Source organism: Hippoglossus hippoglossus, chromosome 19, assembly GCF_009819705.1.
Source record: "Hippoglossus hippoglossus isolate fHipHip1 chromosome 19, fHipHip1.pri, whole genome shotgun sequence".
Taxonomy (NCBI): Eukaryota; Metazoa; Chordata; class Actinopteri; order Pleuronectiformes; family Pleuronectidae; genus Hippoglossus; species Hippoglossus hippoglossus.
The window spans coordinates 18,727,168-18,753,545 of record NC_047169.1 but is presented as its reverse complement, the minus strand read 5'-3'; the positions used below and the strand labels follow the sequence as shown (position 1 = coordinate 18,753,545).

Below are 26,378 nucleotides of genomic sequence, written 5' to 3'. Positions count from 1 at the left end.
ACACCAGGCTTCTTTTCATAGTGTATTTTCTATTATTTTGTATTTCACTTAAGATAAGATAAGAATTTGACACACTCACCGGGGAAATTCAACTTTATGTTCAGTAATCTGCTGATTGACATGTACTGTATCCTCTCCATCTCCATGACAGAGATAGAGAGTCTCTCAGTCTGGTTTCTCACTGAGACAGTTCCTCACCAAGTTCCATCAGACACAACCCAGGACAGAACTGAGGAAGCAGTGGTGTTAACAGGTTCTTATATAACACTGTTCATAAAATTAAGTGTGGACACTTTTGTTGCTTAGTTGTACTTTGCAGTCTATCTGGCCTATTTTAAATTTGTTTAATTCCCATAAAATCAAATACCCTTCTTTTTGAAATAAAAAAATCTATATACAACCATTTTAAATAGTGTAAATGCTACCATTATTGTTGGAATCATAATGAAGTTTTGTTGTATACGGTATTACAATCTAGAGCACATACCAACCAACACAACAGGGCAGAAGATGAATGTGTAGCTCTCTTGAGATCAATGCAGCCAATTTCATCACTATCTGCCCCTTAAATCATCAGATAACATGTGTGTTAGAGCTGAAAACAGTGATCACAATTACAGATGCAATGGTTCCTCTGACACAGTGAAAACTCATCTCCCCTGTGCTTTCATCTCATTTCTTTTTTTTTCCTCCCTCCTCAGCGCAATTCCTCTCCTCCTCTCCTCTGCTTTCTTCCCCTCCACTCTGCACTGGAACATTCCGCTACGATCAATCAGATTACATAAGAGCACTGCAGTGAGAAGCAGCGAGGAAGGGAGAAACACAGCCAAGTGAGGGGTGCCATGCTATCTTGCTTTTCCTCTTTTATACAACCACTCATAACTCTCTCTTCCTCTCCCACACGCGCACACGCACGCTCGCACACACTCACACAAGCGCACACACACACACACACACACACACACACACACACACACACACACACACACACACACACACACACACACACACACACACACACACACACACACACACACACACCTGATGCTTGGTGTAAATGTCCTCACTGCAGTGAGGGTCTGAGAGAGGTGGTTGAACGGAGAAAAGAGCAGGATTTGTTCTGCTCCAGAGCAACGCTATAAAATATGTAGACTCGGTGGAGCTGAGTAGACCAGTTTCTTACTGAGGTGCTGAGACAGACATTTCAACACACGTCCCACTATGTGCTAATATCATGATAACGAGAGCAATTACATTTTTTTTGTACTTAATGTCTTTTGCGTGAAATTTGAAATGCTGCGTTTGTAATTTGAATTCTAGCAATAAGAACAAATAAGAAACAAAAGCAAGAAAAAAACAATTATCATCTGAAATGATCTAGAACATGAGTTTAAAAAAGAATTGCCTCACAGACCACTTAATGGTACCCATGAATCTTAAGAACATAATTCAGAATATAGTCTGAAATAAATGCATATAAACAACATTTGTGTAAGTAGAGTGTTTTAACCCTTTGAACTCTGCAGAAGAAATGGTTCACCAGTGCCAACACTGGTATTTTTTTGCTTTCTGTGGTGTCACTTCTTCAGATTATCTTTAATTGGTAAACATCACTAAACTCTTTACAACCTAAGCTAAAAGGTTATGTAAGTCAATAAACCATAACAAAGTAAAACATTGCAATTGTGCAGTTTTAAATAAACACATCAAACATGTTGATCCAAAATATTTCTAAATATTGAAACACTTGGTCAGGGGTTGATGATTTTTTTTGTCTCTACACTCAAATTATTTCATTTATATATATTTTTTTCGTTTTTAAGATATGTCCATTTTCGGTCCTCCCCCTCCATTCTCTGGTGCCAATGTGCTTTATCGACACATGTTTCACTGCATGCAATCATGTTATCACGTCATCATGAGTGCACCATGTAATAAGCTACAGGACAGAGGCCTTGGATTTCCAGTGCAAAAAGATTGAATGTTCTAGCTAATATACAGTTTTTATATTAGACAGAATTAAACATGATTATACAAACCACATCGATATACAACCATTAGCCAACTCTTGATTTAAATTAGTCCTCAACCCAAAAAAACATATAACACTGTGCTTAATTGTCAGTGTTCACAAGTCCTGAATAAACAGAAGAATGATGGATTTTCTGCATCAATAGAGGCTGATTGTTTCCAGAAGAAAAGAGAGCCGAGAAGATCAGAAGTGCTATTATCAAAAAAGAACTATTCCCAAGGATTTTGCAATCGCAAGACTTTGAAATCCCTGTTTCAACAGATTGTAATGTTTTCAAAAAGCTTCACAGGCAAAACTGTTAAGACGCTTTCAGGACGCGACACAACGAAGAAACTGAGAGACAAGAGTCGGCGAAGATTGATACAGTTTGTGAAAAGACACCAAAGAAGATCTTAAGCCTGACCTAGTGCAGTCACCGCCATGCGCTACACAGGGAACAAAGCGGGGCTCTGTGGGCCAACGCTACGAAGGACACCACTGTTTAAAGAAAGGTAGAGCCCAAGTCTAATCCTTGCAAAACTAGTCAAAAACACGTCTTTCTGGAAAAATAGTTCTATGGACAGGTAAGCCTAAAGTAGAGCTCTCTGGGAATGCAGTGCATTAGTCTATTTATAGATTAAGAAATGAAATCCATAAAGAAAAGAACAAACCCCCTGCAGTAAAACATGGTGGATGTTATATTATGTTGTGAGACTGCTCTGCTGCTTCTGGTACTGGAGGCATTAAATGTATCAGAGGAATGAGGAAATCAGATGATGACCAAGGTAATGGTCTTTTGTCCAGCAGCACAAAAAGACAGGCTATTTTAAACTGGTCAGCAGTGAGTTCTGACATAAATCTAATTGAAAACCTATGGAGAGAGATTTAATGTAACATTGTAAAAAAGATTCCTGCAAACTTCAAAGAGCTTTAATCCAAACGAAGGGAGGGAGACGCTATACCAGCAGCCTGGTGCAAGAAGCTTCTAGATGGCTACAAGAAACATCTACAAGCTTTTGATGCTATCAAATGTTCTACAACCAAATATTAGTAAAGGATAAATGGTAAATGGTCTTTTCTGGTCTTTATGACCGCTCAAAGCACTTCACAGTTCAGTTTTGCCATTCACACATTCACAAACACATTCATACAGAGCTCCTATGTGCAGCACTTACTCTATCATCACTTACAATCTGCCGAAACAGCCGTCAGGGGCGGTTTGGGGCTCAGTATCTTGAGCAAGGACACTTCCGCACACAGAACTGGGACTGGATTCGAACCACCTGGTTACTGGACGACCTGCTCTTCCTCCTGAGCCAGGCTGTGAATGATTGCGTCAAGGGGCCATTTTGTCTTGTATTAAACTATTATACAAATTTAGTATTTTACTTTTGATCAACAATCACATTTGAAGTGGATGTACAAAAATAATTAAAATAATCTGTAGATATTCAGCATTTTGTACTTTCTGGCGTGACAACAATTTTGAGCAGGACTGTAGGTGTTCTGCAAAAATCTAGTTTTTGGCAACATTGACTTCAGTCGTCATGACCGTACAGAAACATCTCATTAATGCAAAGCACCAATAGCACTACAAAGTAGATCTTCAGAACAAGTGTGGCACACTGGTATGTTAGTGCAGACAGAAAAACGATAATTCAGCTGGAAGGCTTTTCTTAATTTAAAGCCAAATATTTAGACTGTGAAAATGATTAATGGCTCTCAAGACAATTTCTAATAAGCAGTTTTCTGAAAGGCCCATGGGAGGAATCCAAGTAGTAAAATGAACATGGCAGCAAGACAGAGCAAAAACAAAAGCAAGATACAACATTCTGCAAAGCAGCATCCAGCAAGAAGCCAAGAAGGTTTAAAACCCATCAAACTTACACATTCTTTTTCAGCCATAATTCAATTCAAATATTTAATATCTTCTCATGTGTATATTAAAGTTCCATATTTGATTAAAAGTGACATCCCTGATGCTCTCATGATTTTTTATTTGTGGGATTCACATAGGTGACTACTAGCCAACCGGGAGGCAACCAGATTTGCCACAGCACAGGTTAACGTTAGCCACAGGGGCGTTGGCTAGACTGTTAATCAGAAGCTTAGCCCAGACTCCTCTCCTCTCCACTTGAAGCTAGGGTTGGTGATCCTAGAAAAGTTAGCAAGAGCAGGCTACACTTTGAAAAAAATCCAACCGATACATCCCACCGCCTCCCATCACCCCTCTCAGCAAAGCAACGCATCCAAAAGACGTGCACTGCCGGACAACTGAACGAAAGCGACTTTTCCGTAACTTGCTCGCTAACTTCTGGCTACCGACTTTTCTACAGCAATGAATGTCTCGCCAGCTGAGGACTCTGGTCATGAGCAGTGAGAGCACGGGCAGTGTGAACGCAGGCTGGGTGGACTGGTTATATTTCACCGTGAGAGAGGCTGAGGCGACTGGTCATATTTTGGCTTTAATTTGTCACTCACCTGTTTTTTTCTTTTCTTTTTTGCCCATTTGTAAGTCCATAGTGTATGTGGGCTGAGATACTTTCGAATGACATTTAAGATGGCAATAACTGCAGGCTACACCTGACAAATAGTGATAAATTTGACGTGTGCTGCATTTTGACTTAGACTTATATTCGTGGTTCATCAGTAGAGAGAGACCCCGGGGAGGTAATCTGGAGAAAAGTGAGTGTGGCAGATTGATTGGACCCCTGTTCCTGGTGGACGAAGTGAGCCTGGAAACGAGTCCAACTGAGAGCTGGCTAATCTTTTATTAAACACCGTTCAGTTGCTGGAATTGTTTTGTTGTTGCCTTTTATCAGGAGGATTGTGAGAAGTTCAGGTCGGGTCGCTGCTAAATAAAATGAGAAACCCTAATTCCCTGCTGAAATTCTGACTCATGCCTCGTCCACTCTCTGTTGATCCTTTGAACCCGTTAAAGGTCACCTTCAAAGAATGTTTCACGTTTAAAGCACCTCGCCCCCGGCGTGCACACATGCATGCAAGCACGCACGCACACATGCATGCACACAAACACTAACACAAAACAGTGCACTAACACAGTCTGTTTATTTCTTTTCAGTCAAAACATTGTCACCTCCCCGGAGATGCCCAAACTTCATACAACTGTTTAAAATATTGGCAACTTTAATCTTTTAATTGCAAAAGATCAAAACTACGAGTCCCAGAGCTTTGCAGTACAAAAACACATAATTGTGAGCTAAAAATCTGTTACTACCCCCGCCCCAACGAGGTTATGTTTTCATCTGCGTTTGTTTGTTTGTCAGTTAGCAGGATTACACAAAATCTACTGGTCAGATTACAACCAACTGGTGGAAGGATGCGATATGGGTCAGAGAAGACCCCGATACATTTTGGTGTTGATCCGGAACATGAGGTAGGAATCTTTTTAAAAATGTCTTTAACATTGCGACATAGGGAGTTTTTACTCAGACAATTACTCATCAGTTGAGTAATTACTCAGACAATTATTTGTCAATCTTAATAAAAATGTGCAGGCATATTTAGGGGCTTGGTATCAGTTGCGATGCAAATACAAATCTGTATCTAGTAGATTTCTGCTTTTTTTCCGCAACAAATTGGGTTAGAAACCTGTAACTACCACCGATGTGTAGCTGAGAAACATAACGTGGCCTTAGCTATGAGGCATGTTTTAATTTAAGGGGACTGTTAGGCCTTGGCAAAGGAATGCAATTAAACTAAAAAATCATCAGAATCTATTTATTCTGAATTCTCAGCTCACTGCGCCCAGTGTTTAATCCTGATTGCAATGATCAAGCATTCAGTCAGCATTTCAAGCCCCTCCCTGACAACTGATGAGGCTCATGGATACAGGAGTAGGAATTCATTGATTCTCAAGCATGCTAGGGACCATCAATAATTTTTCTACCTATCAAAATGTTTGACACAAACTATGGATTTAATTTTGTTTTCAACCCTACTGTGGTACGGTGTATTTTAAAGGGTTATGGTAATAATTCATGTTAAATATTTAGATTAGAGTTTTGCTTTAAAATGTTTGTATATTTGAAATGAAGTGAAGAATAAGGGGCCTAGTTTCAAACGCTACAAAACAAATAAAACCACTCAGCTGTTCACAAACCACAGACTAACACTCAAACACAGGCTCTAAATAACAGCAGAGCACTGACCATGATGTTGTCCAATATTAATTATGAATCCACCAATCAGCCCCACTACTCCTTGAATTATTCAGCAGTGGCATGTGCCGTTTAATTGAGCTCGACCAGACCCAAGGAAGAGCAGTCAACCGCTGTGGTGACTGACTGCGTGTCCGACTGGGGGAGAAAGAAAAGCGATGCAGGGGAGCGAGGGCAACAATAAACCGAGCCAATCCCAGTGACACGCGATGACGACAGCTCAGTGAACGGAGAGCGCTTCTTCAGGACCTCATTATGCTGTCTGGGTGAAACGCCACCGTCTGAGTCCACTCCGCCTCAAATGACCAAATCAATCCAACCCATTCTCACGCTATCTCACGCTGGGATTGTGAACGCAGTTTGTGTAGCTCAAGTATGCTTGTCCTGCTGTTGTGGCAGTGAGAACGTGTGAGAGAGGGGGGGGGGGGGGGGGGGGGGGGGGGGGGGGGGGGGGGGGGGGGGGGGAGCTGGTCAAAAGAATATAATAGGGAAATTGAGAAATATGGATTAACTAAAATCTAGGGATAGATTATAACCCCCCCCCCCCTCTCCACAGTCGCCAAAGTGCTTGTTTGCTGTGGAAACTGGTGGGTTTCTCTATAATTTTCCAGGTCTATAATAATAGACCATGTATAATATGGATAATGGATAATGTATGTTGTGATTTGGCACTGTACAAATAGAATAGAATTGAATTAACCAAGAGCTCAGGTCAATGAGAGGAGAGCTGCTGTTATCGAGTGCGACTGAGAGATGTATCCAGCCCAAAGAGGGGTTACATTTTCAAAGAAGGTATAGGATTAAGCAATTCCATTTACACTGATGTAAATCCGTGCTTGTGTTTGCATCTCTCCTGAGAACAGAGGAGAGTCTCATCCCTCACACACTCTGCAAAGCCCCGCCCCCACCATCTCTCTACGTCTCACCCTCTAAACACCTTTGTACCAGAGACCCACCTGAATGGAGGCTGTGAAACCTTCAGTACAATTTCAATGAAGTCTAAATCGGATTTAGCTCGAGGATTACCAAGTGACGGCTAGCAGAGTAGAGGCAAAATATAAATATGGAAAAAAGATTGGATTATATTCACACAAAGTGTAAAACATTTTACCAGTATCTAATATATAAAAATTACCCACTAACTTTGAATAGTCCCACACCTTTAACTTGAAGTGATTTAAAGTCTGATATTATCTACTCCGATACTACCCATTATTCCATAAGTAGTCTATGAGTGTACTTGTACAAAAACTATCAAGTGCTTTTACTGTGTACTTTGGGAGTAATGATGATATTGGGATTAAAGCAATTTCTTCCATAAGTATTTTACAAGCCTACACTTATCCACTTAGTGCTTCTTAACCTTTTACAAATACTATATACCAATTACTGATTCATTTTTATTTAATTTCTGCTTTTTAAAGAGGCACTTTATTTAATATAATTTTAATTTACACGTTGTCATATTTATCCAGCTAGATACAGGAGAGGTAACCCTGTCTTTGCATTTTATTTGGATCACAGTCTGCTTTAATAAAAGTTCTTGTGATATCTCACATGTGGTTTTGACTTACAACTTTATAATAATAATGATTATGATAAATATTGTGTATTGCCATTCAGCCAAACAATAGGCATGGCAGCAGATCTTAGGTCCATATTACCCTGCCCTAGTTAGACGCTAGGTGTGCATCCTCACCACCAGCTGAATCAGACTTATAGAAACCTAATTGAAATGATATTCTTTAGGGAAATAGACTCTAACCCTGCTGGTCCAGACACCCCTATACTGGTGCAACACTGGGTTCTAACAGTACATGTATACCTGCACCAAGAGGTGCTCTGAAAGATCACATGACCTCTGCAGTTTTTTCATTTGAGTATATGTACTGTATAGCGTCTCTGCTTTATACTTGTTTTGAAAAAGGGCCTGTGCATAAAACACCTTTAGAGGAATTGAAAAGTTTGTAGGTGCTTCAACTGGTGTGCAGACATTTCTTGTCTTCTAATTTAGGATTTGGTCCCATGTGTGAATAAGAACTGAGTTACTTAGATGTAAAAGGCATGACAGCAGTTTTTCTGATGCCGAGTTTTCTGCATCAGATTAACACAAAGACCACAAAGGTGAACAAAAACGGCGACTTGTGCTTTGGAGTGTCACACTGTTCATCTGTTAACTCAGTCCTCAACTCTTCTGCACAGGAAAAGAAAATCTGAAACAGTTATTTGATCAAGCAATTAGTCAATCAACAGTGTATTGTCAGACTTCAGACTTGCCTTTCCACTGACACTAAATGTTGAAACTGATGTCAAAATGTTTCCGTAGATTCATCGTGTAGATTCACCTCCAGACCCCAGGTGCCAAAGATTATTTTGATCTTTTTATGAATATAAAGTCACTTAACAATAAACTTGTGAGACAATTCACACACTCAATTCCCTGTCTGAAAGGGCTCCCGCCTAATGGAGGACTCTGATATGACAGAATGATGCTTCTTATATACATGAAGAGATGGTGCATCACACATCTGAAACACATCTGAAACACACACACACACACACACACACACACACACACACACACACACACACACACACACACACACACACACACACACTGTGGCAAAGTGCTTGGTTGCTAGATGGTTAGGGAATTGTGTGGACATAACGTTTAGAAAAGGAGGGAAGTCATTAAACTTTCATATGGAGAAAAGGGGATCATCACTCTTAATGTGTGTGTGTGTGTGTGTGTGTGTGTGTGTGTGTGTGTGTGTGTGTGTGTGTGTGTGTGTGTGTGTGTGTGCGTGTGTGAGTGTTGCATTGACAGTTGATTTTTTTTCCACTGCCATTTCTACCCTGAATACGACTTCAGAGAGAATATTGAACTATTCAACTCTTTGTTATTGGCTTTTGATAGAACTCTAGCTGATACTTTATTTCCTGTAGTTAGCCAGCACTGACACTGTGGCTGACGCATAAACAACACCTACACACAAAAAACCTACACTTCCCTCATATTAACAGGATTAAGAAAAAAATGTCCCATCCTCACTTTTTCAGATTAGTCTGACACTTTTCCCTGAGTCTTGTGACTAAGTAAAACATCACATCTAAAAATAAACACTGTCGTAGGCTACAATGTAACTGACTGAGATACTTTAATATGCTGTTCAAAACAACACTCCTTTACGTACCTTTCTGTGCTTGATTATAATATCCATTACATTTAAACTGGAGGCATCATTTAATTTCTCTGTGTTCACAATTTTTTACATTATCCTTCATTTTACACAGAATATGTTCAACCCTTTTGCATCTAAATACGGTGTCTGAATACATCCATCAAATACAAGGCACACAGAGGCACTGGAAAGCATTAGATGTAAGTCTCACTGGTTCAATTGTAGCACCAATATAAATACATAATGCACTCTTTGGTTGCATATTATTGCTACAGTTCCAGGGTCCTCTGCCTTGGCTCCAATGTGCCTGATTAATGCTTTAAACCAAACAGATGATTTAACTACTTCTTCTTTTAAATGGACCCCTTAACTTTCCTCTTGTGTTACTGTGCAGTAACTTTGGATGGGCTGTATGCATGTTCTGTGAATAGTTATTCCACTTCAATAACAACTAAAAACTAGAATAAACCAGAAGGGAACTCAGCAGAGTGCACAGCTCCACCAAGGCCCAACAGTCCAGTACCAGGTCCACACCAATATTTAATGGGATCTTTCCTGGCCCACGTCTCATCCCTCCACCGAGTTTCCTGGTAATCCGTCAAGTAGGTTTTTTTGTGTAATCCTGCGAATAAACAAACTATTGTATTATTTAGCTTGTTGACTCTGATGTTTTGGATTCTTGTTTTTACTAGTCCTCTTTGTGAATCACTTTGTAAACGGCCGTTTTGAAAGATGCTATATGGAAATAAGTTATTATTGTTATAACACACGCTTATGACACGCACGGACTGACTCTAAGAATTCCAGCTTTTCTTTTTCCGACCTTCATTGCTAATTATTTACTTTCCATAACAGTTGTATTAAAATCTATTCTGGGTCAGCTGTATACGTTAATAAAAACTTGTTTTGCTCCACAGGCCAGTCAGCGTGTCCTTACAAGGGGGACTGAGCTCCCTTGATGAATTTAGGATGGTGCTGAACTGGCAGAATGGGTACAGCAACTTTTGTGCGAACACAAACAAGCTCTGCATGGCTGCGCCTACCCACAGGCTGAACTCGCCTCTCGCTCATATCTGTACACTGCACTCCACTCGTCTAACACCAGCAAACCTCACACTGGCTGTGGTTGCAGTGACTCTTGAAAGGCGCTCAGCAGTAAGCTGACAAAACCTGGTTTTCTTTCGACCAATGTACAATATAATGAAATACCTGAGGGAACAATGGTGGACATCTCCCTGTGCAGTAGGATGACAGCAAGGATTGTCACCTGTCGTCACAAGAAAGTGAGTTCATATATAAAAGTTATATATAAAAGCTACTGTACTTATTATGAGCTCTGCTGTCAGAGGCAAAGGAGGAAGTGTTGACCCTTTTAAAGAGGGAAGAAGGTAATGGTGGAGTTATGGATTAAGGAAGCATGCGGCTGTTAGTCTCTCAGGTTCTGACCAACCATGAACTTTTCCTGAGTTTGTCTTTTCATCCTCACAAATATCGTTACCCAACATTAATGGCGATGGTGTTTTTCGGGAGGGGTCCAACAATCATAGCAGTGGCAGATCAGGAAGCAGTCACATTGGTCTTCGCTGTAATGGAGATTTGAAGACACCAAATGGGTCGTGGTGCTGAGAGAGGCATCCAATCAGAAAGAGCTAATCAGTCATTTTTAAAGGAAACACATTATTTCATTTCACTTTAGTTTGAGGAATCTAGTTGTTTTCTTTATGTTAACAATCGAACTGTACTTGTCTTCTTGTTATCAACGGAAATAATGAAGTAAAAAATAATTTGTCTTCCATAGTTGAATCTGAGGCCTCACATCAAACATGGGCAAACACACACACATGCACTCTTACTACAGCGCCTGTCCTTTTACTGCATCTTCAAATGTTTCAACTTAAGAATTCAAGTCCAATATTTCAATTGTTACCTCCGCTGAGGTTATGTTTGCATCTGCCTTCGTTTGTTTGCTTGCTTGTTTGTTTGTCAGTTAAGTAGCAGTATTATGCAAAGCAACTGGATGGATTACCACGAAAGCTGGAGGCAGCATGCAGTATGGGTCAGGTAAGGACCAATTCAATTTTGGTGCAGATCCAGATTAGGGGGCGGATCACAACAATTTTATTGTTCACTTTCTTTAAAATTGTGAAATAGGTTGTATTTCAACATCTTACTCGATTTCTCAGAGAATAATTCATGGATCTATCTTTCTTTCTTTTTAAATCCACATCTAGTGAATTTACGTTCAGTCTCCACCCATGTCCCAAAGCACCAGAATGATGTGGTTCCTACTGAGGATGCTCCTCACAGTTAAACATCTTAATTGAAATACTGACAAACAGTTTGTATCAAGGTACAGCAGATGAGTGAAGATTATGGGTGGGGTGTCCCTTTAATTGACCTGCAGTGGAATTCTCAGCTCAGTCCATTTTAACAGTGTGCAAACACAGACATTTCTCTGTAAGAGAGATTAAATGAACACAAACACACGGCTGCTGCCATGCTGTTAGCTTTGTGCTGAGACATCAGCAGTCACCAGTAACCATATATTGATCTGCATTCAAAGAGCACTTAGCGGGGAGTGCTGCAGGACTGGAGGAGAGTGGGATGGGTGGTGTTGGGGAGGGGGGGGGGGGGGGTGAAAGGTAAGGATGAAACAAGAGGAGGGGGAGGGAGGGGGAGACGGAAGAGGAAACAAAAAGGCTGGGTGGAAATTGACAACTGCTATTAGAAACTGTGGATATGATGCACACACACACGTCTTTGTAAAGGGAGGTTGCTCTGCTGCTTTTAGTGCCCTGGCCGCATGTCTGACAAAGGAAGTAGAGCTACACAGCATCTGTTGACAGCTGTGTTGTGGGTGAAGCCAGTGGTGCAGTGACGAGGTTGGGCTGATTACAAGCAATGAGCTGAACAGATACAAACCACTAATAATCAATGACCTTTCAAACAGTTTAACCCGATCACTAAAGCCAATTGGTTTTCATTAAGATCAACAAAACACACCATTCACTGGATGCCCGACCTCATGTAAAGGGAAGCACTGCATGGGTCAATAAGATCTTAATAACAGTCTCATTGGTTGATTTATTGAAGTGACTTATCAAATAAATTCCTCTGTTGTTGTACTGATGGAATTAGTGCTGAGGAAATAGCCATTGCAGCCAATTTACCATGTGAGCCATCTAAACACAGTGCAGGTAATCCCAACCAATGAGAGTGGACGACCTGATCTACAGCAAATCTAGCAATGCACCGGAAGACAGGAAAATGAGACTGCAGAGGATTTTATGAGAAGCTATGATGAGCTGATGGAGAGGACAGCGGTGCAGCTGCTCGCCTACTGGGAATACGAATGACAGGTTGTCCACGTCAAAGCAGCTCACTAACAGAAAGCTACACTTGAAGCATCACAGCTCGTTTATAGAACCAAAGTGAGTCATCTTCTAAATGGAATCGGTCATTATTTATATTATATAAAGAAACAAACTAAGTCCTAGTGACACCTGCCCTGTCAACCCCTCTTCCATCAGCCATACACCCCCTCGGTCCCCCTACATCGTCATGGAGCTTTCCGGACCCTGCCATTCCCACCAGTCCACCAAGAGGCCCTCAGTTGCCCCGCCTCCAGTCGTCTGATCCTGCTCCTCTGCACACAACTTTCCACTGATCTCTAATTTAGCCCCAGCATATTTTAAAAGTGAGTAACTTGGGACAATGACTCACAGGACGAAGTCTACAGCCCCCGCTCAGCTACAAGATTCATTACCTCCAAGAAAACAATATTCTGTTGCCCTTCCGATTGTAGAGCGAATAACAGGAAGGGGACTCTAGAACAAAAAATATGGCATCATTAAAATCAACATGGCTGTTGATCTTGGAAGCAGTAAAGAACTCAGAAAAGGTCATACAGCAACCATGGGAGTGTCTTGTGACTGGAGACAAACAGCTCAAAATGTGTAAAATGTCTTTATTGTGAAAACTGAATTATTACATTTTGCACAAGAGGTTTCTTTTCAGCAAAAAGTGTCATGGATGGGAGCTGGCTACATTAGCAGACTGCACTCATGACAGTTGCATGATGCACCATGGGTCTGTGTCCAGAGGAAGTAGAAAGATGGTACTCCACGTTTTCCTAACATAGTTGCTCAGTGGAAAAAGGCTTTGTCCTGCATGTTTGGCCCAAAGTGCATGAGTAGAGTCCTTCTGAGAGGTCGACAGCTCATGTCCGACATTTGCGTTGGTCGGCACAAGATGAAATTATTCAATACCACGGCTCTTCTTGGACTTCCCAATTATTACTGGAAGAAGTGAATCAAATTCGACAGTTTGTGAGGCTCTGAAAAATCGATTGACCATTTACAGCCGCAGGAAGGGGGGGGTTTTGACCCAGTGAGCATCACTTGATGAACGTGAAAATTGCAATATCTTGTGTGTGCCAAAACTGACCATCTATCTTAGTTTCCCTTGCTGCAGTTTTCAGGACTGTTGCCACTGCAGGCGTTTCCCCTACTCTGGATGACTTTGCTGACTCTCATATCAACGAGAGAGAGGGACAGACTGAAAAGAGTAACTGACACTGATCTGCACTCTGTTTGTTAATGAGATGTTGTCTCAGTCTGTCTCTATTTGATGGGTAGCTAACACCAGCTAGCCATCTGTCTGCACGTGTGTCATGTTGATGTTGTGTCAAGAGAGAAGCAGCCGGAGCAGATGGATCAATATGTGGATATTTAATCTCAGTTTGTGTCTAACAGGATTATTAAATTGAGTGTCATGTTCTCCTTTGTTGAAAGGTCTGACAACAGTACACGGATTGTGTTTTAGTCATTTTTACTGCTTTGTGTCTTATGTAACTAATGTCTGTCTGTTTGTTTTTTTGTATTGTTTTTTTTACTTTTTACTTCTTGTTGTTGAGCACTTGGTAACATTGTTGAGATGTTTATGATTATTATCATTTGTATTATTATAACAAAGACAGCCTTGCAGGTGGTGCAGCTCTTTTACTTCTCTTTCCCAACTGTCTTGCACTTAAAGTCTGACAAAATGTGATGTTTGAAAAACAAGAAATAACAAAAGATTCCAAGCTTGAAACAAAAAAGGACAGATCTGTTTTTATCTTATTGTTATATCTACCTTTGGACTTATCTGCCCGCCTTACCTCTTGAAACCTTTGGAAACTGTGGATGGCCCAAGAGCAATTGGGATTAAGTTACTAAAAGTGCATGTCCTTGACAAAATATGTAATCATTTCTAATGCTGCATACTTGTTTTGGACAACTTGTTCTGGCTACAATATGTTTCTGCCCCATGCCACCATCACTCTTCCACTAAACTTTACTAACGGCTCATTTATTATTATTTATTTTCAAATGATGTCACCATCACTGCCCGCATACCTCCATGTGTCTTTTACATTGGCATGATTGTTAAGCAATGAATCCCCTAGAGGGCGATGCAGAGTCGAGGGTTTCTGACAACAACAAAGATGGAGACGGTGGAGGTTATCATGCTCCTCTTAAGAAAAAGGCAAAAGTGGTCACATTGTAAACGAGCAAGGTAACAAATGCCTGTAGTTTCTAACCAGCTTGCAAAGTCTCTCCTCAAAAAGTTCCAAACTATTGGCAACCCCCCCCCATGATTTCCGGTGGTACTGCTCTGTTTCATCTGTTTCATCCATATTTGTAAGCTTTCAGAAAAGATGCACAAATACAGAAAAAAATAATTAAGAGTATGGATAGAAGGCTCTGTCCGTTTTCTGTATTCAACGCATCTAACGTTGAATATAAATAAGCCTTAAGAGTGTCCCTGTGAGTGTCTCTTCTTTCCTTATTACCCTTGGGCACTCCTGGATAATCTTCAGTTTGCCGTAGATAACAGTTTCCTGTCTGTGTTGCCACGCTGCATCGTCCGCTCCTTTTGAATGAGTGTTGCTATGCTACTGCCTTTTGCTCTTGTCTCTGCCAGCAGCGTTTGACTCTGTTGAAGATGCAGTGCACGTCCAAACATTAGTCACTTGCAGCTAATGAAGCATTAAATGAAGCGGAGTAGCCTGATGCCGTCCCTGGGTTCAGTTTCTGTGAAGTGGCCTCACATCTCTGTCCTCGCTGCGCTGCTCCATTACAGTGGTAAGATGTTCTGAGGTGAACACATCCATCACTTTGCCTCAATAACCATCAGTGTCACTCTAACAAAAGCATGCAGTACTGACAACTCAATCAGAATACTGGAACCAGGCTCAGCGACTCGTCTGCAGCGAGCACTGTCACACTGAACATTAGTATACAGGCAAAGACAATGGTGGTGAGCTTAAGATAGTCCTAAACTGAGGTAGGATACTTAATGGTCGATACAAAATTGGTTTACAATAGATACTAACTAAGTCCAAACAGGAAATACCACCTGTGTCATCGTCCAACAAAAGCAAGAGAGTCCCAGCACCTCAAACACCAGGAGTGAGATCCATTCCATGGAACAAGTACTGGAGTACATGATAGAAAAAACATTGTCAACTCAATAGACAGCCACTGAATTAAATGATGGTGGGCTACGTGTCTGCTATGAAGAAATAGCCTAATAGTAATCAATGGCAATCAAATAAATATTCAAAACCGAATCATTAACTATATCAAATATATTGGGACTTCAATAATGTTTAATCTCTGGAAATTGCCACTTTGAAGTTGTCGGAACACATAATGTAGCAGTGCCTGTAGGCGCAGGTTTACTACTCTGAGCACACATCACACTGATTGAAGAGTAACTCGTTTAAAGCAACCAAAACAACTAGCAGGATTAAATGCACTACTGCCACATCTAAGGTGGCTTGATGTTAATTACACAACAAACTTTTATTTAACCATTATTTATAACTCTCAACATCACGTGTGTAATAAAAGAACGGGGTTAACAGTCATCAGGATGCTGTTAACTTGGTGGACATTCAATGTCCACTCACATAGTTTGCTCTGGATTATTGGTAAAATATGAAATTGTTTAAGCTCATGTAAGAAATATTTTCAAATGTATGAAAACGATGGATGTATTGACTTTTGATCCTTTGGACAACTCATTACAGCAGCAACCCAGACCCAGTGTGTTGCTGCACATGTTCTGTAGATCAGGACTGATGCTGTTAGTTATTAGTGCTGCTTAGTGGATGTCCCCATTCACTGAATTATGAATGTTTAACTGTCCGTCAAATAAACTGCACATTTTCATAGCTTTTGATCTGTGCGTGTGTGTGTGTGTGTGTGTGTGTGTGTGTGTGTGCGTGTGCGTGTGTGTGTGTGTGCGTGTGCGTGTGCGTGTGTGTGTGTGTGTGAGTGTGTTAATGGCTGCAATTTTCATTTAGTGTGTGGAATAATGTCTCGATCAGCAATTGTGATGAGTTACAAATTAAGTGGTTACATTTTTAATGGAAAAATGTCAAATATAAAAATGATGATGATGTGATTTTTACTGGGATCTGTCAAAACCAAATGTTCCTCCAGATCTAGATGGCATGGTTTATACTCCGAGGCATCGCTGTATCACTCACGTATCGTGGTATGCTCTTACACTTCTTGCCTTGAAAGAAAATGCAGCGCCAGTGATTTGAATACTGCAACTGGCCATATTGTGGCTTGTATTGTATTTCCATTCATAGTTTTGTCTATAAAATAGAGAATTGTGTAAAAAAAAAAAACTGGTGTTTTAAGTCAAATGTTTTTTTGTCCCACTCGTATTCAAAGTTGTGTTTTTTTGCTCATAAAAATATTAAATATTTGAACAATCAGCTTTAAACAATTAACTATAATAAATGTTGTGCTCATCCTGTTCTGTTGTTTTATTTTAGAAAACTACATAAAACATTATTAAACTCACAAAGATTTTAACAGTTATGCAATTACATGCTGATTATAAAACACGGAAATATTCACATTAACACATCAACTAATGTGATATTTTATGAAAGACATACATTTGTGCAACAGGAGAACTGGACTGCACCTTTGGCCATCATACTTAAATCCAATACTAAGGTTGAAAAACAAAAGACACAATGCCTACAAATCATCAGATGAAATGTCTCTGCATATCGAAATCTATCAGCTGCACCCAATTTCTTTCAGCCAGTGTGAGGAGGAATGAGATGTGAAAACAGAGCAGCACCTCACACTGCAGGTCACGGCTCAGAAGCTACCACATGCTGAAACTGTGACTGGTGGCCTGTTGGGGGGCCAGCCTGTACAGTAACCAGCAACCTCCACTGCAGTGGCTCTGTCCCTACAGCAGAGACATAATAGCATCAAGGGTGTGTTCTTAAAACCCCAGTTTCCAAACACAACCTACCCATCTCAGCTGTTTCTCTGGGTCTTTCCCACAGCCACGTCTGCAGGTGCTCCAACACCAGTGTATTTAAACCATCTATATATGTATTGGGTGTGCCCCGACCAGTGGGACATACCCAGAGGGAGCGATCCGAGAGGCATCTTGATGAAACTGAACTGCAACAATTGCAAAATTAGCCCGAATCCTAATCTGAGATGTATCTGCATATGTGAGTACAGACACCCTAAAAGAAAGCTCACAGTGGCAGTACGTATCAGAGATGTCTGTGTTTCACTCAGCACCCACAGCTCATCACCATCCGTGAGCAGTGGAACGGAAAATCAGAGCTTTGTCTTCAGGCTCGGCTGTTTTTCTCATCACAACAGTCCAGTCGCATGTGTGCAGAGCTACTGTTGCTAATCAAAACAAGTTCTATCTTAGTGTGTGTCATGTTATTTCACACTGATCTGGGACAACTTTAAACTGCATCAATACCTTCTATTAAGTTGTATCTTCTTTAGAGGCAGCGCTTTGTAAAATGGCTAACGGGTTGGCTAACATGCAGCAAAATGCTACCAAATGCTCCACTGTGATCACCAGCTATAGTCTCGGTTTCTGCTGCTTGCCATTGGCCTGTGGTGTACAACGAGTTAATCTGTATCATACATGGTAAATGTGGTTTACAGTGATTTAATCTGAGTGGGAAACAGTTCATTCATCTGTCATATACAGTGCGTTAATCCGTGGCATACAGTGGGTTAATCTGTAGCATTTCATTCATCATTGGCAAACAGTAGGTTAATCTGCGATATACAGTGTGTTAATCTGTGGTGTACAGTTGATTTATCGTTGGTTTAGAGTGTCTTGATTTGTGGCATACAGTGGATTATTAGGTGGTGTGCAATGGGTCAATCAATGGTATACAGTGTCTTAATCTGTGGTGTACAGTGGATTATTAGGTGGTGTATAATGGGTCAATTAATGGCATTCAGTGGATTAATCTGTGGTATACAGTGGTTTAATCTGTGGCATTTAGTGGGTTAATCTGTGTTATACAGTGGTTAAATCTGTGGCATACAGTGGGTTAATCTGAGGAATACAATAGATTAATTTGTGGGGTACAGTGAGTTAATCTGTGGTGTATAGTGGGTTAATCTGTGGTATACAGTAAATGAATCTGTGTCGTACAGAACACTAATTTGTGGCATACAGTGGGTTAATCTGAGGTGTACAGTGAGTTAATCTGTGGGGTACAGTGTTTAATCTGTAGTGTACAGTGGGTTAATCTGTGGTGTACAGTGAGTTAATCTGAGGTGTACAGTGGGTTGATCTGTGTTGTACAGTGGGTTAATCTGTGGTGTACAGTGAGTTAATCTGTGGTGTACAGTGGGTTAATCTGTGGTGTACAGTGGGTTAAACTGTGGTGTACAGTGGGTTAAACTGTGGTGTACAGTGAGTTAATCTGTGGTGTACAGTGGGTTAAACTGTGGTGTACAGTGAGTTAATCTGTGGTGTACAGTGAGTTAATCTGTGGTGTACAGTGAGTTAATCTGTGGTGTACAGTGGGTTAAACTGTGGTGTACAGTGAGTTAATCTGTGGTGTACAGTGGGTTAAACTGTGGTGTACAGTGAGTGTATGTCTGGTGTACGGAGGTTGATAAGAAGTGTGTTACTGAACCAAAACAATGAGCTGAGTGGATGTGCGCTGTCAGGTGATAATTCCTTCCACATTACAAACAGTCAGTTGATCCATTATTAACATTATACAACGAATTGATGAGATGACTGTATGAGGAGGTCCCATCCTATTTAAAGTCAAGTCGTGCTGTACGAACATCATTGCAGCGATATTTCTTTTGCTGTCAAGATATTAGAAAACGAGAGGAGCTGCACTGGAAACAACGGGATCCTCTCAGAAACCCTACACACTCCTCTTCAGAGATACATGGCATATTCATCTGCATGTGAAGTGGAGAGCGACCTGTGTGTCCGCCCCCTTCCTTTAAAAAGTAAATACTCGGGTGCAGTGGATTTCACGTGCGATTGTTCACGTGACTTTGTATAAAACACCAGCTCCTCCAAATCCCCCCCCCCCCCCCCATCAGCTCCCACACGTCCCCACTTCCACATGTGACTGACATGGTGGAAGGAGAACCACACACGCTTCCGTGGCGTTTTGCTCCTGCGGATTGGAAGAGGAGCAGCTGCGGCAGGCAGGCATCACGCAGCCAGCCCGCACCGCACTGCGCCCCGCATCCACCCAACACACACCAGCGGCCGCACGCATGTCTGCTCCGACTGCTCCATCCGAGAGAGGGACCGCAGCGCGCACAGCCTCTCCCCTCACACACACACACACACACACACACACACACACACACACACACACACACACACACACACACACACCTCTGCCATGTCCTCACGATGCGGACCCGATGCTGACCAATGACCACAGGAGCTGTCATCCTTAATGCGGTAAACTCCCTGCCCACACACACACACACACACACACACACACACTTACACACACACACACACACACACACACACACACACACACACACACACACACACACACACACACACACACACAGCCCAGCAGAAAGACGCAGTGACACCCCGCAGCGGCACCGGGCTCGAGGGGAGCGACAGCCACACTTACAGTCCGCAGGAACTGGATCTCATCCTCGCCTTCGCCTCCCTCGGCCATGGTTCTCTGTCACACAGATGCCGGCGGTGTCTCTGCGGTGGGGTCCAGGCTCGAGTCTGTGTGAGCTCCAGACGGAAAAAGCCAGCGCACCGCGGAGCTCGCTCCCTCATTGGATGGCGCGCGCTGACCGAGGGAGGAGCCGCACAGGTGTGAGCGGGGAGGAGGGTGCGTGCGCGCGCGAGCCGCTGCATCCCCCCCCCCCCCCCTCGCCCCCATCCACCCCCCCGCGTCTGTGGCTGTGGAAGTTCACCCCCCCATGATTAATGCTGTTGTAATCACAATAAGACACTGACAGTGTTTCTTTGTTTGTTTGTTTGTTTGTTTGCAGGGTCACGCAAAAACTACACAACCGACTTCCATGACATGTCTGAGAGGGGCGGGTCCTGACCCCATTACCCTTTGGGGCGAGCCCAGGATTTGTTTTCTTTAACGTTGTGAGATTGGGTGTTTGTCAACATTTCCCCTTGATTTCTCAGAGAATAAATCATTCATAGATATGCACAACTAGAGGATTTTCAACAGACATAATGGCAGATTTAACCGATTATGAATCTTCAGAACGCACACACTAAACGATTTGACCAGAACATCAGACCACACACTTGCTGTTTGTAGCAAACGATTTCACGGTGGGGATTCCAGAGATCCTAAAATCTCCCAGAAACTCGTAATATCTTCTCAGTCTTCTTATGGCAAACAACTTTTAGGTGCATTACCGCCACCTTCTGAACTGGAGTGTGGAACGGCCTCGTGATTAAACGTGACTTCAGAAGAAAAACATACAGAGTAGGACCAAAAACCAAGACAGAATGAAGTCATGGCAGAGAAGGTGGATACATTTTGCAGCTTTCGCAGATTTTGCAGGTTTCTGTCAGAGCCTGTTATTGTAAATATTAAACATGTGTGATATTTACGAATCAAGATTGGGTAGCATTAGTAAACCCCCCCCCACTCAGGATTATTTGGGCAGATAATAAGCACAGAGTGACTTCCAGTTGGGAACGCCCCCACGATTGTGGGAAGGGGCAAATCGGGTCTAAAATCAGTCCGATTACCCTCTTGTGTGCAGCTGCCTTAAGGGGACCGGTATTTATGAGTGTGTGCAATTTAGTGCAGATCCAAATACATGTTTCTGAATTTTATAAGGGGACTGTTAGTGCAAATTCAATTCAATTTTATTTGTGTAGCACCAAATCATAACATGCATTATCTCAAGGCATATTACATTGTAAGAACGAGATCATACAGTTTTATAGAGAAACCCAACAGTTCCCACAATGAGCCAGAGAGAAAAACAAAAAAAGGTTGGGGTGAAAAAACAAGGGGGGAGAGAGGAGAGAGACAGGGGGGACAGTTGTGTAACCAGAGACAGTTGTGTAACCATCATATTTAAGATCTGTCAGACTGGTTGTTAGTTGTTGGTCGAAGGATGGGACATGGGCAAAAGCTGGACCCATTAACTTTTGGTGCTGATCCGGACAAAGGCACAGAGCCAGGATTCTTTTTCACTTTCATTAACATTGCGAGGGTGTTTTTTTACAGATTTACCAGGGAATAATTCATGTTTCTTGATCAAAACAAATCAGGCATATTTAAATGATTTATGTCTTTAAGTGGGCCTTGAATTTAAAGGGAACTGTTTGGGCCTTGGAGGAGCTATGCACCCCACTGAGTGAAATTTTTGTTTATTACTTGTAGGATACTGTGGTACACGATTGGTGACTCATCCAGCTAAAAAGACTTTGTAGTTTATTTAAACTACTAACATGATATTGAAAATTAGCATCCAAACTAATAACTCAGTGGCAGAAAACAATTCAAATTAGAATTAAAGCTAGGGTTGGTAATCCTGGAAAAAATAGCAAGAGTAGGCGGCACTTTTAAATTAAGCAACTGATACATCCTACCACGTCCCATCGGCCCTTTCGTCAAAACTACACCCCCCAAAACACATGAACATGCACTGCCTGACTATCGTCTCCGGCTTGTGAAGACAGGCTGCACACAGGCATACAGGCTGGTTAGTGACAGACAGGCACATCAGCCAATTTCCATTTCACACAGTTCTATTTGTATTACTTTTCCCTGCCAACCTATTCTTAGATTTTAATACAATTCATGGCTTTTTGTTCTTTTGTCCCTCTTTATTCTATTCTTTTATATTTTGCTTGAAAATTGTCTCAAACTGTCTGTATCTTCAATTGTTTTCTTTAAATTCAAAAACTGTGTTGTTTTTGTTTAATGTTCACAGGAACATGTTGAATCTACCTATTCTACCTTGAATCTATCTATGTTGAATCTGTATGAAAGGTGCTTTATAAATCAAATTGCATTGCCATTAAGCAACCAGTGGAGTAGCCCTCTGATGACCATTCAAGAGAATACCGGTTTTTAAGGCACTTCCACCATGGCTTCACTTTATGAACCCAGATATCCATATATATATATAAATATTCTATGATAATAAGTCAGGTGAAGAGTCTGATTACCTTACTGTAGCACATCCTGACACCAAACCTTTCTTCATAGGCTGACATATCCGTAACAGTAAACTAGACCAGAGGTTTAGAGTCAGAAACACACAGACAACATAACATTCAAACGATTTATTTTTCATAAAATAATACTGTCATGTCAATAGTGTGTACCCATTTATCGGCTTTTTTAAGAAAGTAAAACAGTTTCACACAAAATGAGACCATCTGCTGCAGCACATCAGGGCTTTTAAGACATGTGAAATGCAGATTCTTGTTTTGTTGTATTTTGTCATATAAAATTTGTCAGGATCCTCGAATAAACAGATATGGATATTCCATTGATCATCATTGATAAAACACGATAACAATATATGGATGTAGATATGAAACTCGTACTTAAGTGTATGAAAAGCTGGCTTAAGACAATGAAAACAAAGAGATTCAAACTTGAAATAAATACAATGTATGCCAAGACATGTAAACTTTCTCTCTGACATACAAATCTGAAACATTTGGGAACTCAATAATATTCATCAACTATTTGTCCAGCCTTTTCCTGTTTGGTTGTTCCGTCAGTTCGTTCTCAGCTTTCATTTGAAGCAACATTTATTTATACTTTAAGCTCCTGACATCGATGCTTTTCAAGTAAGAGATGAAATGGTCCGGACCACCAAGTATAAAAACGGCACAAATTTGGCCGTGAATGTAACAACAGATTCACAGTATGATTTATTGATTCTTTGATCAGAAATGTCCTGATTTCAATCTAAATTATGTATCTGTTGTTGTTTTTTTCTTTAGAACAAGGCTCTTTAAAATCCTTTTGCATCCAAAGGAAGAATTTAAAACTTTGGGAAACATGTTTGTGCACTTTCTTTCTATGAGTGAGATGAGAAGATGGACATCAGTCCTGTGTGTGTCGAGTATGAAGCAGGAGCCAGGAAATAGTTAATCGTGAAAATGATTTCGCAACTGGGAAAATCTATGTGAACGCCATCTCAAGTCGGAACAATTAATCAGAAAGTTTGCAAAAATGTTGCCACACGAGTTGCTAAGATCATTTATAATCCAATGAACATAATTTTACAAACAGCTTTAAATAGTAGCTTCTAATGTCAACTACAAACTGTATGACAGGCGCTAACACCAATGTTTAGTCAATACAGATGTTTTTTATGATTAACATGCATGTTTAAAATAATTTATGTCTGTCGCACCTGATCCCTTTACTTTGCCGTTTGTTGTTAAGAGGCGTCAATGTGTTGCACACAATACATGTTGTTTACAGTCTCCATGTTTTTCCATATTCCGACTTCAAAGCACATTCATCACTGAACGACTTCACATCTCTTGGAACTGGGACCTTCCGAGGAGCGTGTGGATGCTCAGTGAGATCTTCTCATCTCAGAAAAAAGTCTAAAAATGTTGAACCGTTTAAGATAAATGTAAAAACGTTATCACAGGAAGTCAGGACTCATCGTGGCAATGAGTTTAACTGACATCAGGTCAGGGCGAGGTTTAAGAGAGAAAACTTTAATGATATCAACAATGAGCAAAATAACTGTGACAATCACTTTAGCTTGATCCCGTAGCACTGGTGGAGACAGAGCTTTGTGAATGTAATGTCAAACTAAGAGATTTTCAACAGCCTATTGCATTACATGAGTAAACATGATAGAACCACTCCAATAAAACAGAGGGAATTGATTTTAGAGGGGACTTTAAGTTTGTTATGACCTGTTGGCACAGAGGACAGCTTGTGGATCATCATGAAATATGCAGTGACAGTGTGAAATGGTAAAGCCTAGTGTGTTTGTGCAGTACGCATGCCAGTAAATGCCAATGTACGCAGCCACAGTTAGAACCTGTGTGAGATACAAGGGTTGGACTGGATCCCGGCTCAGATCCCTCTGTGGTCCAGCTGACTGCTGGTGTGGTCACAATCTACGCTGCACTGTCATATCCCAGGATAGGAGACAGCCACCTCTCCACCTCCTCCACACTCATCGCTTTCCTCGTGGCGTAGTCCACCACCTGAAGACAGAGAAAGAGCAGAGAAAATACAAATGTTAGTCACATTACAAATTAAAGGTTAAGTGTGTAGAATTTAGTGACATCTAGTGGTGAAGTTGCATGTTGCAGCTGAATACCCCTCACCTCACCCTCCCATTCCAAACATGACAGAGAACCTGTGGTAGCCTTCAGTTGTCATAAAAACTCAAAAGGTGTTTAGTTTGTCCAGTCTGAGCTACTGTAAAAAACATGGCAGCCTCCATAGAGAGGAACCACTCCTGATGTAAATATAAAGTATTTAAATATAAAGGGCTTATTCTAGGGTAAAGAAAACAATTCTTACAATTTAGATGAAATACAAAAGTGAAAACATCACTAGGATCATTTTATATTCAATATCTGCCAATAGATCCCCTTCACCTAAATCGTACACACTGCACCTTTAAATGGACATGCTACTATGACTCCTGCCTCTACTAAATGTTACCCTCTAAAAAGGCTGATATCAATACAGACATAAATATATATAAAAACAAATATTTTATTGAGTTAATCCTTCTGTCACTGTACACCTGGTGCTTGTATATAACACAAAAAAAAAAAAACATTTTACAAATATTTACAATAATATAAGTTTTCATAATAATTTAAATAATTTAAACACATAATTTCCCCCCAAGATTAGTGATATTTCTTAACATGCAGGCTAATATTTCATGTTTCTATGGTAAAATACATATCTTACACGCAGCATGTTATAGCTATAACAAGCTAATTAACGAAGTAATCACAAATGCCACAAATCATGCCACAGTCAGTCATTAGGTGTGTACATATAATTGTCAAGCAAATTCGTAAAGTGGTGTGAACTTTTGAAATGTTGCAGGAAAGATGCAAAGAAGAAATGGAGAGAGGGCTTCTGGAGTTTTTTTCTTTTGAAATGGGCAAGTTGTGATGTTTGCTTTTTTTCTCCTTCTTCTATAGAAGCAGAAACATCTGATCAGATGAAAAACTTTGTGCTATTGCGGATTTTATGATTGTTTCTATCAAGCTTTTCTAACATGATAAAAAAAAAAGAGCTATGGCAGTTGAGATAAAAAAAATGTCATTCTGATGTTTGAACGCTTGAATGCCACTTGATTGGCTGATGGATAATCGTGTGAATACGCAGGTGTTACTGCATGGTGTTTATTACAAGCTGTTGTCATGTTTGTATATGAAGCCCACTCATCTGTCCAAGCTTCCCCTGTGACCACCTCTAAAGCTGCATCCTGGACATCGCCATATTTGGAGCTCATGTCATCTGAGCTAGCAGCATCATTCTCATGTAGTGTTCTGCTTCTGAATTATCACTGGGTGCAAAAACATCTTCCTCATCATCAGTGGTCTCTGATTTATATCAATTTCCAAGGCTACTGTCGATATCAAAGAAAACCTCCTGCACTTAACCTGACTCCCTGGTGCTGCAACATTATGTTACATTGGCAAATA

The 26,378-nt window shown here is 40.9% G+C and overlaps 2 protein-coding genes across 17 annotated transcripts in view; both read right to left on the bottom strand.

The window, feature by feature from the left end:
* Positions 1-20,508, bottom strand: part of ryr2a (ryanodine receptor 2a (cardiac)) — a 166,187-nt gene extending 145,679 nt beyond the window's left edge. For all 13 annotated transcript variants that reach the window (XM_034569590.1, XM_034569604.1, XM_034569601.1 and 10 more), the window contains exon 1: positions 20,350-20,508. In XM_034569590.1, coding sequence (XP_034425481.1) covers positions 20,350-20,397 — 48 coding nt within the window. In that variant the 5' untranslated portion in view covers positions 20,398-20,508. The remainder of the gene's footprint in view (positions 1-20,349) is intronic.
* A 3,179-nt stretch (positions 20,509-23,687) lies between these two features.
* mtr (5-methyltetrahydrofolate-homocysteine methyltransferase) overlaps positions 23,688-26,378 on the bottom strand; it is a 33,431-nt gene continuing 30,740 nt past the window's right edge. For 3 of the 4 annotated variants that reach the window (XM_034569621.1, XM_034569622.1, XM_034569620.1), the window contains one exon: positions 24,773-24,908. In XM_034569621.1, the coding sequence (XP_034425512.1) occupies positions 24,819-24,908 (90 nt within the window). In that variant the 3' untranslated portion in view covers positions 24,773-24,818. Of the gene's footprint in view, positions 24,909-26,378 lie in introns of all 4 variants that reach the window. The other variant, XM_034569619.1, reaches the window with a different exon arrangement.